Source organism: Melanostigma gelatinosum (assembly GCF_949748355.1).
Source record: "Melanostigma gelatinosum genome assembly, chromosome: 1".
Taxonomy (NCBI): Eukaryota; Metazoa; Chordata; class Actinopteri; order Perciformes; family Zoarcidae; genus Melanostigma; species Melanostigma gelatinosum.
Window position 1 is genome coordinate 12,982,646 of NC_136634.1, and position 13,330 is coordinate 12,995,975.

Here is a 13,330-nt window from a genome sequence, read left to right on the forward strand (position 1 = left end):
GGCCATGCTGAGGAGAAAATAACATTTTGTAAACAGTAAATCAATCTGTTTCTCCTTGAATGACTCAATGAATTCTGGTGAAGGAAAGAGAACAAGTTGAGAGGTTGAGTTGCAATTTAAAGGAGTTGTGTGATGGCACAGCAGGTTAAGTTTTTGAAATTAAATCTCAGCTGCGGTTTTCAACTTCAAATTGTTGAAGAAATGCTGTTTGTAATTTTGAAATTTGAATTGAGAGGCAAAGTCCCTCCCCTTTCGATGTCCCCCATGGGACCTTATTTGGAGAAAAGAAATGTACAGAGCCAATTATTATTATTATTATTTATTTTTTTATTGTGGCATGAATTATGATGTTTGTCAATTTAAAAGACAGCTTTACACATCAAGAAAGTCACAGTTTGTCGTAAAACTGTTAAAATACATAATTAAAAAGACTACACACCGAAAGTCTGGCTTGTTCTTTGCACTTTTTTGCGCTTTATAGTTTTGCAAGTCACGACAGTCGCACTTTGTCGTACGTTTGTTGTAGTACCATACAGTTTTGTGTGAAACCGCTCAGTGAGCTACATCTCTTGTCTCGCTCAATAAACGCCACCAACCTAGCTAGGTAACTTAGCTATGCTCCACACATGTAACACGATCTTGTCAATGTGTTTTATCCAACACCACCTGGACTTTTTTAGCCGGGAAGCGAAAGAACGACCTACACGTGTTGCTCGTGTACATCCGTACATCCCGGTACAAAACACAGGAATCATAGCTTCAGAGAGAATGACGTCACTTACACAACTTTAGGGGTTGTAGCCTTTCTAATGATGTATTTCCACTGTATTATACCTCACAGTATTATGTCAAACTCTCTAGATGTGCAAAATTATCTTTTAAATTGACAAACATCATTACACATAATTCATGGCACAATTCAAATGGGATCAAAAAATATGTATACAGTCCCATGGTGGTCAATCAGAATTGGGGAGGGACTTCGCCTCTCTATAAACATTTTTAAATTGTCCTCAGTACAGCAGGTACAGTCTTGAATTCAAATGTCAAATACATTTTTCATTCTCATTTCCAAATTGTTCGAAAATTGCATTTTTATTTTTACTTGAATGTTTAAATAAATGAAAATCAGGTAACATTGTTTATATTGCATTGAAATGTTCAAATTTGAAAAAAACATTTTCATTTGAATACAGAATGCCCAGTATGCGGAAATGAAAATTGGATTCTTTTATTTTTATTTAATTGTTACTCAGATAAAACATACATATGTGGCAAATTATGCTATTGTGGAAAAAAAGATTTTCATTTTAATAAAATCCTCTATACTTCCATAGAGGGCACTGTGACTGACTTGCCAAACCAGAGTTTTACTACATACAGAACTAGCATGCAAACATAATATTTGCTAATTAGCACTGAAACCGAGATGGAAAGACTTGTGATTAAATGATTACAAATCTAAAGAAATTTGATCAAATATGTTTGACATAAATGCTGAATTTCCTCCAGGCTTCAGTTGCTTGATATGCAAGATAGAAGTGACAGACCTGGAAAATAAACATCTAAATATGTATTCAGTTGTGATACTTCATGTTTTTCTGTAGATTTCAATAGCCTATATATATATACACACACACACACACACAACAACCCAGAGATCAGTGGGTCAACAGCCTGAAGGGAGGCAGGAAACAGCATTACCTAAAAAGGAGGAAAGCTGGGAAAACAGTGATTCTAATGCAACACACACTATTGTAAACTGCTACGTAATACCACGAGGTTATTGTAAAAGTAGCGAGGATTGTTTTTTTAAGACGACAGAAACACCTATGTATTAGTATGTTTTTCTTTCCACAGAAACAACTTCCTGAGAACAATAACTTGGCTAGAGTGAGATTAACACAGTCACTTGTAACGGCAGCTGCCGTGTGAAAAACACACGACAGCTAGTACTTCAAGTCAAAGAAACGGCAGACGAAATGTTCTAATTTAGTTTGTTTTTATTGAGACCATTCTTCTCAATCACAAAAACTGGACCTGATTGTTAAGAGTGCTCAGTTTGCAGACCCACAACTTATTTTCAGTCAAGTCACAAGTGAAAGGGTGGTTGCTGCAGTGAGCCTGTAAAAAAACATTATCATATACATTATAGTACACCATAAAAAATCTCAACAGTGGTTATAAATGGTGCTATGGATAATACAAGCATAAACATTTTTAGGAGAGGAAAGTGTTTGACAGGAAAATCTTTTGTTTTTTAACTGCTTACAAATCCAAAGTTTTTTGCTTGGCACACAACTTAGCCGAATCCAACAAAACATAACGTCCAAAAAAAAAGGGCAGGCGAGTATTCAAGAATACAAGCAATATATGTACACAAAGATTCCCACGCGCACACACACACACAATATTGAGGTGATGAGAAAAAAAATTAAGCGAAGCAGCTTTGTGGGCGAAGCATCCATCAATCCCTAAATCATAAATTCTTGATTCCGTCAACTAACCCACAGGCCGGCCTTATGTAGGACCGATAGCTTGTGCTCGCGTGGCTGCTTTGGGGATAAGTATAGTAGAGACGGTGTGGTACCTCTGATGATACTGCATTGCACTGGTCCAAATAGTCTTCATCGTCACTGGAATTTAATATTTACCCTATACTCCAGAATTACCGCATTATGATCAATGACACAAAAACAAAGTACGATGAACCAACAACTGGTGTTTTGAGCCCGATAACATAAGAGACGAGAATAACAAATTCTACTGGCTGGAAATGAGATGTACTCTTCACAGTCCAGTGAATCACAAAAATAAATGCTGCGATAAACTACTCCGCATACTGCAAAAACTTAAACTTGTTCTATTAGGGTTTCATAACAAAACATGGCTATTTCATAAAATCATTTTAGCAGATAAAAAAAAAAAAAAGACGAGTCGTCATCTAACATTGTTTGTTCTTTGCCTGACCTTAGAAAGGGAAGATTAGTGTGATGAAGCAGAGTACAGGCTGGCGATATATCCCGATCTTACACACAACGGAGACAAACTCTCAGATCAATCAAATAAATCAAATAAATTATTGTTTATGGCGTTGGATTAGGTGAGCTCATCTCGTTTGAGATACTCCGTCCACTGTTGGAGTATGGTGGTGCACAAGATGAACACAGAGTCTTTGGAGGCCGGCGGATGTTAGAACTCGTCGTGTCGAGTCAGAGCTTCTCCGAAATCGGTTGCCTGACTGCCCACGAACAGATCGTACTTATCCACGATTTCTGCCTTGGTCAGGCGGCCATCCTGATGGCGGGAGAACAAACAACATGATAAGACTTGTATTTGCGTCAGTACACAAAGATTACTTCTTTTAAACTGTTACCAAGATATGAAGGTACTTCATGTTGTTATTATTTGTTACTGTTTGTATTTAGTACGTCTTGTATGATTTGAACATCCATAACTGGGAGCGGACAATAACTAAGATATCTTTTCTCATCTTAAATTTGCACAATAGAAATATCACAAATTTGACAGCACATACTTTGTCTGCGTCTGACTCGTAGACCAGATGCTTGGCCTCTGCGTCAGCATGGTCGTAGTCACTGGGCAGGATCCAGTCTCTGGTCTCCTCCTTGTCCATCTTTCCGTCTTTGTTTTTGTCTCTGAATTCAGTAAACTGCTCCCTCTCCGTCTTCACCCACTCAGGCTCTGAGGAATCTCCCTCCTGGTTGTACATGTCACCTGCAGCACAGACGGATGGTGTTGTCATGCTCATTTCATGAGGGGTAGCTCAAACATTTACCAATACTTCAAATTTTTGTATTTTCCATCCGTCTTGAGCCAATTACAACCTTAAAATCATGAGGTAAAAATTGATGGTGCTTATATGACAATTAACTCAAACTCACCTATGTACTCGTCTAAATCTATTAAACCATCTCCATTCTTGTCAATGTCTTCCATAGTTTCCTGTAGAAAGAAAAGAGACCAAAGAGCAGTGAGAAGGGAAGTAAAACAGTGCGAGTGTCTTCGTTTAACACCCGTGTGCGTTTGTCACTCACCAGCACTACAATGTCTTTCATGTGGTCGTACTCCTCCGGGTGAAGGAAGGCTGTGAACTCCTCCTTGTTGGCTTTCATGTCATTGTCTTGGTTGGCCATTTTGAATCTCCTCTCGTCGCGATCCATCATCTGCCTGTAGCTGAAGCCATCATCAGGGTCGGGATCATCTGCAAGTTAGACGTCACAACTTTGTATAGTGTGCGCATGTGTGGCAAAGTAAATCCGTGTCCATGCAGTACACAGGTAAAACTTCAATCATATAAAAAGAAAACGCTCTGCCGCTGTACCCATAATGTATCCATATGTGGCATTCTTGTACTCCTCCCAGGACACCAGTCCGTCCCCATTCAGGTCATGACTCTTCCACTGTCGATCCACATCATCGTAGATCCACCTCTTCTGAGCATGCTTGATCCACTTCTTCATCTCCTCCACTGTCACGTAGCCATCCTTATCGTCATCTATACGTTCCACTAACATGCTGCAGGTAAATGGAAGAAATGTGGCAAACAATCAGCTTGTACCCTCACATCATATGGTGGTGTGTCACCGCAAATTAACTTTTCTGCTCCTTGAGGTAAAAAACTAGGTCATTACCGCAGTGACTTTATATAGTCACAGTATTTCAAGAACAGATTCACATTCATCTTCCCCGACAGGTATTCTTACCCGAGCCTCTCCTTGCTCTCCTCTGGTGTGAGCTGGTCAAAGGTCTTGGCCTCCTCTTGTCCCAGAAAGGCTTCGTGGTCGTAGTCAAAGTTCTCCACGTCGTCGTGATCTCTGTCGCTGAGGGGTTCGTCGTGGTGAACACGTTCCTTCTTCTCCGTGGGTTTACTGGTGGCGTAAACCACACAGAGAGCAAAACACATAACAAGTGGTCGCAGCTCCATCCTGCGTGTGTGTAGACGCTGTCTGGACAAGGGGTGGAAAAAAGAAAATACCAACAAAAAAAAAAGCTATGATTACTGCCCAAACAGTGCAGACAGCTTTTGTATTGCATGCCTATCTTAGTCTGTCATGCACTTCTATGCAACTCAACCCTGCCCCTGTTTAGCAGTGCAAGCTAACACTCAGGACTATGAGAGGCTAATCTGTTCAAGCTTATGAAATCCCTTATTTGGTAAACATTACTTGTTGCAGGAAATGACATCACATATATTGTGATTAATTAACTGACGTTTCAGCACAGCTTGTTGAATCTATCATTAGCTACATCTAGCATGGATAAAACCAATGCAACATGTAATGCAATGAAATCCTACCTTTATAAAAGTTATGTTCTGATTAAGCATGTTTAAGAGCAAAATACTCAAATCACCTTCTAGCAACCCACATTTGTATATTATGGTTTTGTCATTATAATAGTACTGAGGTATTCGGAGGGGAATAAATATAATCTTTGACTGTTTAACTGTCTTCTAACTACAAAAAAGGCTGCTGCTAACTTGACTGCTTGTGTGACACAGCATCAGTAGTCTGACTTTAGTCCGTCGAGACACCTTCACCCTGGCCATCCCTTGTGAATTACGAGTCCGTTTGTACGCGTTACGTCTAATTATTAATCGTTAACATTGGACTGGCTAACCTAGCGTACCGTTATTCTTTCAGCCAACGTTAAACCTGCAATTTCACTGGTCCAAAGGCAAATGAGCAACGAGGTGATTGTCCATATTGCGTCTTTCTAAACACCAGCTACATGGGAGACATATTTTAATTACTTTTTAGTATTTTAAACCAAAATGTAGCAAGATAACTCACCGGTGTCTTCGGGGAAGTTCGTCGATGCAATTTTAAGTCCCGCCTCTCGGAGACACACCCATGCACTTCCTGTGCTAAAACGCCAAACGACGCGACCGACCAATCAGGCGCCGAGAGCGCGAGTGCGATGTCGCTCGCTCACTGGTCCACTTCAAGGGTGCATCGGTGATTGGATTGGCCAAGAACCGCCACGTCCTCAAAGTCAACAAAACTTGGTTCATTCATAAAACTTCTGTGGCAGAAATTCCACACGAACAAAACATCAACAACAGAAACAACACAATAACACCCAGACAAAAAAAAATAAAGTCTTTATTTCGTGTGGCTTTAACACTATAAAGCAACCGTCACAGTACTGCAGATACAACATATTTATCACAAATCAAAAAAATAGGGTCTAAATATTTTAAGTGAAGTATTCTTTTCACTTCTTTAAATGTATAAATGACGTACTCTCTCCTATAATCGAGCAGATCAAGCAAATTTCTCACCCTCTGCTGGTTGAACACTCATCAAGATATGTGGAAAAAACAGCGACGCACAATGACAGGACTTCCTGCTGCTAAACTGAGGTTTGTCTGTGACTGCTTTTCCCAACGAGATAGGAAATAAAGGAATATATTCACGTGATGGTTTGTAAAAGCGTCATTCAACTATATTTATGTTGCGCATCAAATATCAAATTCACTCTTTTTGAGGTTCAGTGAAGAAGAGGCATTACATGTTTCTGGAAAAGGATTGTGCCACAAGACTTACACTAATACTGTCACTCTCCTTTATTACTGAACTGTATCAATCCAACTGTCTTGGAATTGTCTGTTTTAGACATGGAGTCCTTCACAGCCAGCCCAGTGTCTCTGCACTAGTATCGGGAGGTCACGATATAGCAAAGCCGCTATATCTCAGCCCACTGCTGTCTTCCAAATCTGTGTTGTCCATATCGCCTGCTGTTTCTCCCTGTTGGTTGGCATTTTCTTCTTGATTGGACAGACAGGTTGTGTCCATCTGCTCACCACTATCACCACTTCCTGCTGGGACAACACAAAAAGCCATATTTAGGATTTTAACAATGTTGTTCAAAGCGGAATTCTTTGTAAAGCAGCATAATATCAAAAATGAGTTGGGCCAAGCTTCTCCTGAAAAAATACATTGTATAAAAAATGAATAGCGGTTCTGGCTGACCCTCTTTTTTCTCAACGAGGAAGATTCGTTGCATCATCAGTTTTTTCACGGTGTGGCACATGTACTTGAGCTCTGGAACACTGTCTGATTTTCCTGCAGATATCAAAATGGACAATAAGGCAAAAAAAAAAGAAAGAAGCTGAAACCCAACAATAAACATTGAGGAATATATAGAAAGCCTTACCTGTCTGTGGTGCCTCCTCAAACAGCACACAAGTTCCCAAAGCCTCTGTGACGAGCAAAGGACAGCAAGTAAAAAGTTAAATGTTTATTTTTTTTATGATAAAATCTATTATAGGAGCTCATGGAAGCTGCTTCGTAGAGGAAAAATAGTCAGCACCACTGTGACTAATCATGCTTATTAAAATGTATGGATATGGTATATTCATAACTTCTATTGTATGCTTTCTACTCTATGATTAACAGACTTTTGAGTTGTGACTTTTGACATATTTCCATCATGACAACTTGCTTTAAGCAGGGGGAAAGAAGGAGAGTGCAATATATTTTAACAACAGGCACAAGTCAGTCAAGCTATATATGCTTTCTCTGTAGATATTTAGATTTGACTCCTTACCTTCATATTCCCCTGCAAACACATATTGTCCCATCTGTATCATGGGCTTGTCACTGTCGATATCCTGCAACACATGGACAAAACGTATTTAGTGACAGCTGCAGTGAGAGAGACCTTCACTGCTATTGATGTCATGCATGGTGGTCAGACCGTTTCTCTGTCACAAAAAAAGCATTGATATCCGACACTCACCAGTATCTTGCATGTGCCCCGACACTTGGTCAGGAAGTCATTGTTGATGATACCAGAGAGCTCCACCACAACAAGCTGCTCCTAAACATGCAAAAAGACAACAGTGATCCCAAATAAAGAGACATTGTGATTACAGTCAAACAAGCACAAAAGAGAAACAATTAAATAAAGACGTTTAAATATAACGTTAGTTTCGTGAAACATTTACATCGCCAGGGTACTAGCCCCTAGTAAATGAACTAACGTGCTAGCCACATGAAGCTAATCTGGGTATCGCTAAACAAACGCTAGTACGCTGATGGTATGTCGTACCTCCTCTTCCCATTCATCTTCCATTTTAAAAATCCTGTAATAAAAGGGAATGGTAGCAATAAACGTAAACACTCCTTTCAGCTATATCTACAGAAATCTCCCATTCCTTTATCACTAAAGAATATTTGACAACTTCCGCGAATGTACGGTGCCCGAGAAAGCCCATTGTATTTTGTTTTTTTTCTACATGGCATATTTGCAGTTACGGGCTCTGAACAACGAGGGGCGCTGTTGCTCAGTTTTGTTTGTGGAGTGTCTTGTTGCAAAGCCATTTAATGTCAACTGGAAATAGCGCGAAGAACAATTAAATATAGCTCCTACCCATCCATCCATCCAGTCTGTCTGTCTGTCTGTCTGTCTGTCTGTCTGTCTGTCTGTCTGTCTGTCTGTCTGTCTGTCTGTCTGTCCATCTATCTATCTATCTATCTATCTGTCTATCTATCTCTCTGTCTGTTCAGTCTACTTATGGTTGAGTATGATTGGATCTAAATATTGGCTACCTGTAGGCAGACGCATCCACATCTATCATTAATGTTATTAATGTTATCCTGCAGGAGGACATAGCGGAGGTGATGAGATGAGATGAAATTAGACGATACACTTTATTGATCCCCAAGGAGAAATTCATCTGTCACAGGCAGAGGCAACAAAAATCAAAACAAGCACACACATCAAACATATCCTGAACAAAAAAGAAACAAGAGGGCAGATGCAAAACATGACTGAATCATAATCAAAGTGCAGAATAAGAAAATATATTAAGCACAAACCCACACCATTTAGCTTGGTGATATGAACATACGTGTGGGGGCACCTGAGTTCTTCGGTTTTGTTATTGTGCAGAAGTGGATTTGGTGCCAGTGCAAATCTATTCCTAACACACACAATTAAGGCAACAATCTCAAAATTTGTAATTACAAATGTATTTCTGTCATTATGGTAGGAAGTCAAATGTAAAAAAAAATATATATATAATAGACATATAATATAATTTACGAGCTAAAGATGTTTTATGATACATCAACACAGTTTTATCAGTTTTAATAAGGGGTGGGGAATTCTCCAGTATTTCATTTGTTTATGCCATTGAATTTAGGGAAACAACATATGTATATATATATATATATATATATAATTAAAATCACATGAATGTTATATTGCATTTCTGGTTTAAACAAGTTTTAAAGCAGGAAATTATTTTCCAATAGAACAATGAAGCCTCTAGGATGAGAGGTGACGTCTTGTGAACTCATTTATCATTCAGTTGTCTTGTTTTAGTTTTTATATTTTTAGCCTCAGGATGCTTGACTGGAGGTAATGTATATTGTTCTGTTCTGTATATATAAAATATTTGATATATTAAAAAATGTAATATGTATCTAATAGTCCTGATGAATAATGGTACATATCGATCCTTATATAGGACATATCTCTTCCAAGTTTGCTACCCTCTACAGAGGGGTCAGAGATCGGGGAAAGCTGAGGGGCAACACCCCGGGAGCTGTTATGGATTCATAATCTCGCTCAGGACTTCTTTTTTCTCACCGAGTGCTCTTCCTGAAAGACCACACTGTCCAATAATGAAAAACAGGACAGGTGTGATGAATGGAACATGTAATAAATAAGTGAAATGTATTTGTGCAAATCTACTATATCACCTATCAACCATGCGAGTGCCTTTTACATGTAAATCTTATTCAGTAAAGGTTCTGGCAAAAGTTTTGCATTTTGTTTTTCAGGAGGAGCCATGAATCCTCTTCCACAGACAACACAATTAATAGACTGATTGAGGGAATTGAAGTAAAACTGAACCATTTAACTCGTGGGATGACAAAGTCAATAAATTGGTGCTGGGCCAGTCACAGTACTGTCCTCGGGTTTAGGAAATGGAGTCGTGGAAAGACGGGGTTTAATATGTAGATATCCGTATCCTCCTGGTTTTTTAGATGTCTGAATTTCCTCCAAATGAATTTGGCGGTAACCGTAAATAGCAGACTGTGGGTTTAATGCCCCAAAAGTAAAAACATACAGGTTTCCTGTACCCACCATTTATATGCATTTGCTTTGAAGAAAATGACCACTGTTGGATATTTCTGTTGTAAAGATACAGGAAAGGAAAACAGCACAACAATGAAAACAATTTTTACGATTTAAATTTTTTACAATGTCCACCCAGGCGCCGTAGAGCAAGGCCGCTAACAGTCGTGGAGTGGCTCGGGGGCTGACAGTATTTGTAAATACCTGTATAAATGTAAAGCAGGTTGATGCTGAATGAGAGAGAAAAAAAATATTTTGAATCAGAATCAGGCATCCCAAATTAAAGGGGGGTGCAAATCCCCCATGTGCCTGCTCCCTCTCCATTTCTGGCCTATCATTTATCTCTGGACCACGGTGGGGTTGTCATGTCGACCAGTCCACAAGTTACTATGACAACGGCTCAAGGGGAGGCACTTGCAAGGGAGGTTATTGCCTCCTTGGGGATGTAAGAAGGACGGGGGGAATGGGAGCAGAGACAAAGATAGGGGGACTTATAGATGCCAAAAAGTCTAGAATGAAGGGAGAGGTCAAGTCTGAGTATGTTAGCTGGAAGTGTGTTTGTGTTGGCTTCGCGATAAAGGTCAGTTTACATTCAGAATCACGCAGAAGTGGACACAGTGTGTAAATCAGAGTGGCCCCACTGAAGCTTTGGAGAACAAAGTTTTCTCCCTGCTGGACGAGGCCTCTCCTGTACATGATGTATTACACTTCCTGCTCAGTGCCATACCCTGGGGCACAAAGGGGCGGGGGCAAGGGAGGGAGTGACATTAAGGACCCTCCAAGGTGTCAGATGGGTCCCCAGCTTCCCCCACATTTTGTGATATAAATGTCATAAAGACAAGTTTGGAGTTGGGGAGCTTTCGGGACTCCTTCTGCCTGGGGGGCATCATGGTGGTTAATTGCCCCATTAGCACTGACAGGGTAAATTGGCGGAAGGGCTAACTATATATTACAGTGAAAACAACAACCCCTGGCATACACCTGAGGGCATGGTGCATTTTACAGTACCGCCTGTGCATGTTTAAGTGTGTATGCAAAGAAGTGTGTGTGTGTGCGTAAATTGTAAATGTACATTTACACGAGAGCTTTAAAATCTGTAAAATATTAAATTTCTATATTTATCACGATGGAAATTAACTCAAAGTTCCAGTCAGGGAGAGCGTCTCTCATATCTGTGCTGGACTATCTCAAGGCAACCAATCAGGAGAATTATTCTATTCTATAAAAATGTGACTTTATGTAAGGACTGCTTTATAGAGGACTGTGTAGTTTTGTATATATGAATTCCTTGTGTGAGAAGGTAGACATGAAATGTGTATGTGTGTGTTCACATGCCCTTTTTTCATTGTTTTAAATTGGGCAAAGAAATATGAAGAAATGGAAATTGACATCAAGAGCCAGCAATGCAAATTATATGAAGGATCAATTGAAAGCATTTCTTATTTTGTCCCACTGTAGTGTAAAATGTAAGATTGTTTGTTTATGATGGAATTCATAAATTCCCCCTGACATCACATTTGTGTTTACAGGTTATCCTTTTACACCAAAGAAGCACACATTTGACATCTTATCAATGTACTGTAGTATTAAAAAAGGATGCACATGTAAGGATGAATAAAAAAACAGCAGATCTACATGTTGTTTTCGCTACACTTTTCATTTTAACATTCAAACCACACGCACGGAAGCAGCAGATCACATCTTGTTTCTGTCTGTCTGTCTGTCTGTCTCTCTATCTCACACACACACACACACACTGCTGTGACACACACCTTGCAATATGGACTAACGTTAAAAATACATTGTTATATTCACTGTCATTGTCTTTTGCTCATAAAATGACATACAATTGTCACAGTTCTAACTGCAGTCATAACAAAAACAGGAAATATCCATGTCGGCATAAAGACAACAGAGCAGTCACTGATGTGTATTTGTGATAACCTGCAGTCTTTGCTTGCTGGCATGTGCCAGACGGACAAACACTTTAAATGTTTTCAAATATTAAAATAATCATTGAATCTTCTACACACGTAAACCAAATCATTTGGCACTTAACTAATTGGCCAATGCATCGATTCTTTACATATTTATAGTTTTACAAATGCAGGAAAATAATCAGACCAAAACAAGACAAACCAAAATCAAAATGTCAGCGTTCTCAAAACCAACACAACAAAATAGCATTAATATTCATGTGACTCCGATGTGGCCTTGTAGTGCGGTTGTTTCACGCAACAGCGAGCTGATAGTGACCTGACTGCAGTTAATGCTATCGCCTTTTTATATTCTGTGGTAATACAATAATATGCCCATCTTTGTTTTCCAGAGTGACTTTCTCTGTAACATCGCAGCCTTTCACACCTTTCAGAATGTATATTAATACAATTCTAAAATAAGGACGAGGTCAGTTGTGACAACACCAAATTAAGTATAAAATACATTATTTGATCTTACAAATACATGCAGTTTTCACCTTCTTAAATATGGGCGATCGACAGATTGCTCGTCCAGCGAGAAATTCACAATAGGATTATCATAACAATAGACCCGAGTGGCGAGGATGGGACGGCCGGAGCAGGAAAAAAAACAAAGGTCTTATGTGATGACAAACACAGAAGTGAACACATCAATTTAGGCTGAAGTAGTTTTAATGTTATCCAAAAGGAGTAAATTAACAAGCAAAACCAATGCCCGCAACCCACCTGCAGCCTCGGTTCAAAAACAGTCGAGAGGGAAATTTCTCATTTCATATTGAAGTATATTTAGACGAGACCTCTTCCCTTTTTGTTTGAAGCATTCATATTTTCACTTGTTTGTTAAATGTGAATATCTGTCAGCCAGAAACCTTGCAATTACATGCTACAACTTTTCTAAAGCAGGTGGGTTATCAAACAGAAATTTAAATATTTCATGAAAATAATGCGATTCATGTATGGGACATAATGTTTACATTTGAGCGTCCAACTGCCTGCTTTAACACGAACAAAATGCATATGTAATATTCCTAAAATAATGCCCAAGGGCCTTGCAATGCGTTTTGTTCTCAATAGTGAATCACGGTGATCGTGACGCATTTTGTGGTAGATTTTCATAATGTCCCTCTAAAATCCCTTTGTCTGTTTTTTTTTTTGGTGAATATTGACATTGTTGTTGCCTACTTCGTGCTATTTTAGCATATATTTTGGGGCATCTAGAGATTTTTTTGCAATTT

General features: G+C 39.2%; 2 protein-coding genes across 4 annotated transcripts; both read right to left on the bottom strand.

Moving 5' to 3' along the window:
* Positions 1–1,985: 1,985 nt before the first annotated feature.
* On the bottom strand, positions 1,986–5,897 carry calub (calumenin b). 2 transcript variants are annotated; one of them, XM_079269014.1, is made up of 7 exons: positions 5,817–5,897; positions 4,728–4,970; positions 4,346–4,539; positions 4,059–4,225; positions 3,906–3,966; positions 3,539–3,738; positions 1,986–3,297 (listed from the first exon to the last, which is right to left on the bottom strand). In XM_079269014.1, exons 2-7 carry the CDS (start codon positions 4,946–4,948, stop codon positions 3,193–3,195), a joined length of 948 nt encoding a protein of 315 aa, XP_079125140.1. In that variant the 5' UTR covers positions 4,949–4,970; positions 5,817–5,897; the 3' UTR covers positions 1,986–3,192. The 2 variants fall into 2 exon arrangements, with proteins under 2 accessions (XP_079125140.1, XP_079125141.1); XM_079269015.1 differs by having other exon boundaries at positions 4,728–4,966; positions 5,817–5,843.
* Positions 5,898–6,144: 247 nt separating this feature from the next.
* gtf3c6 (general transcription factor IIIC, polypeptide 6, alpha) lies at positions 6,145–8,219 on the bottom strand. 2 transcript variants are annotated; one of them, XM_079282873.1, is made up of 6 exons: positions 8,080–8,219; positions 7,768–7,848; positions 7,576–7,639; positions 7,183–7,227; positions 6,999–7,091; positions 6,145–6,844 (listed from the first exon to the last, which is right to left on the bottom strand). In XM_079282873.1, exons 1-6 carry the CDS (start codon positions 8,101–8,103, stop codon positions 6,693–6,695), a joined length of 459 nt encoding a protein of 152 aa, XP_079138999.1. In that variant the 5' UTR covers positions 8,104–8,219; the 3' UTR covers positions 6,145–6,692. The 2 variants fall into 2 exon arrangements, with proteins under 2 accessions (XP_079138999.1, XP_079138998.1); XM_079282872.1 differs by having other exon boundaries at positions 6,145–6,847.
* Positions 8,220–13,330: the final 5,111 nt, after the last annotated feature.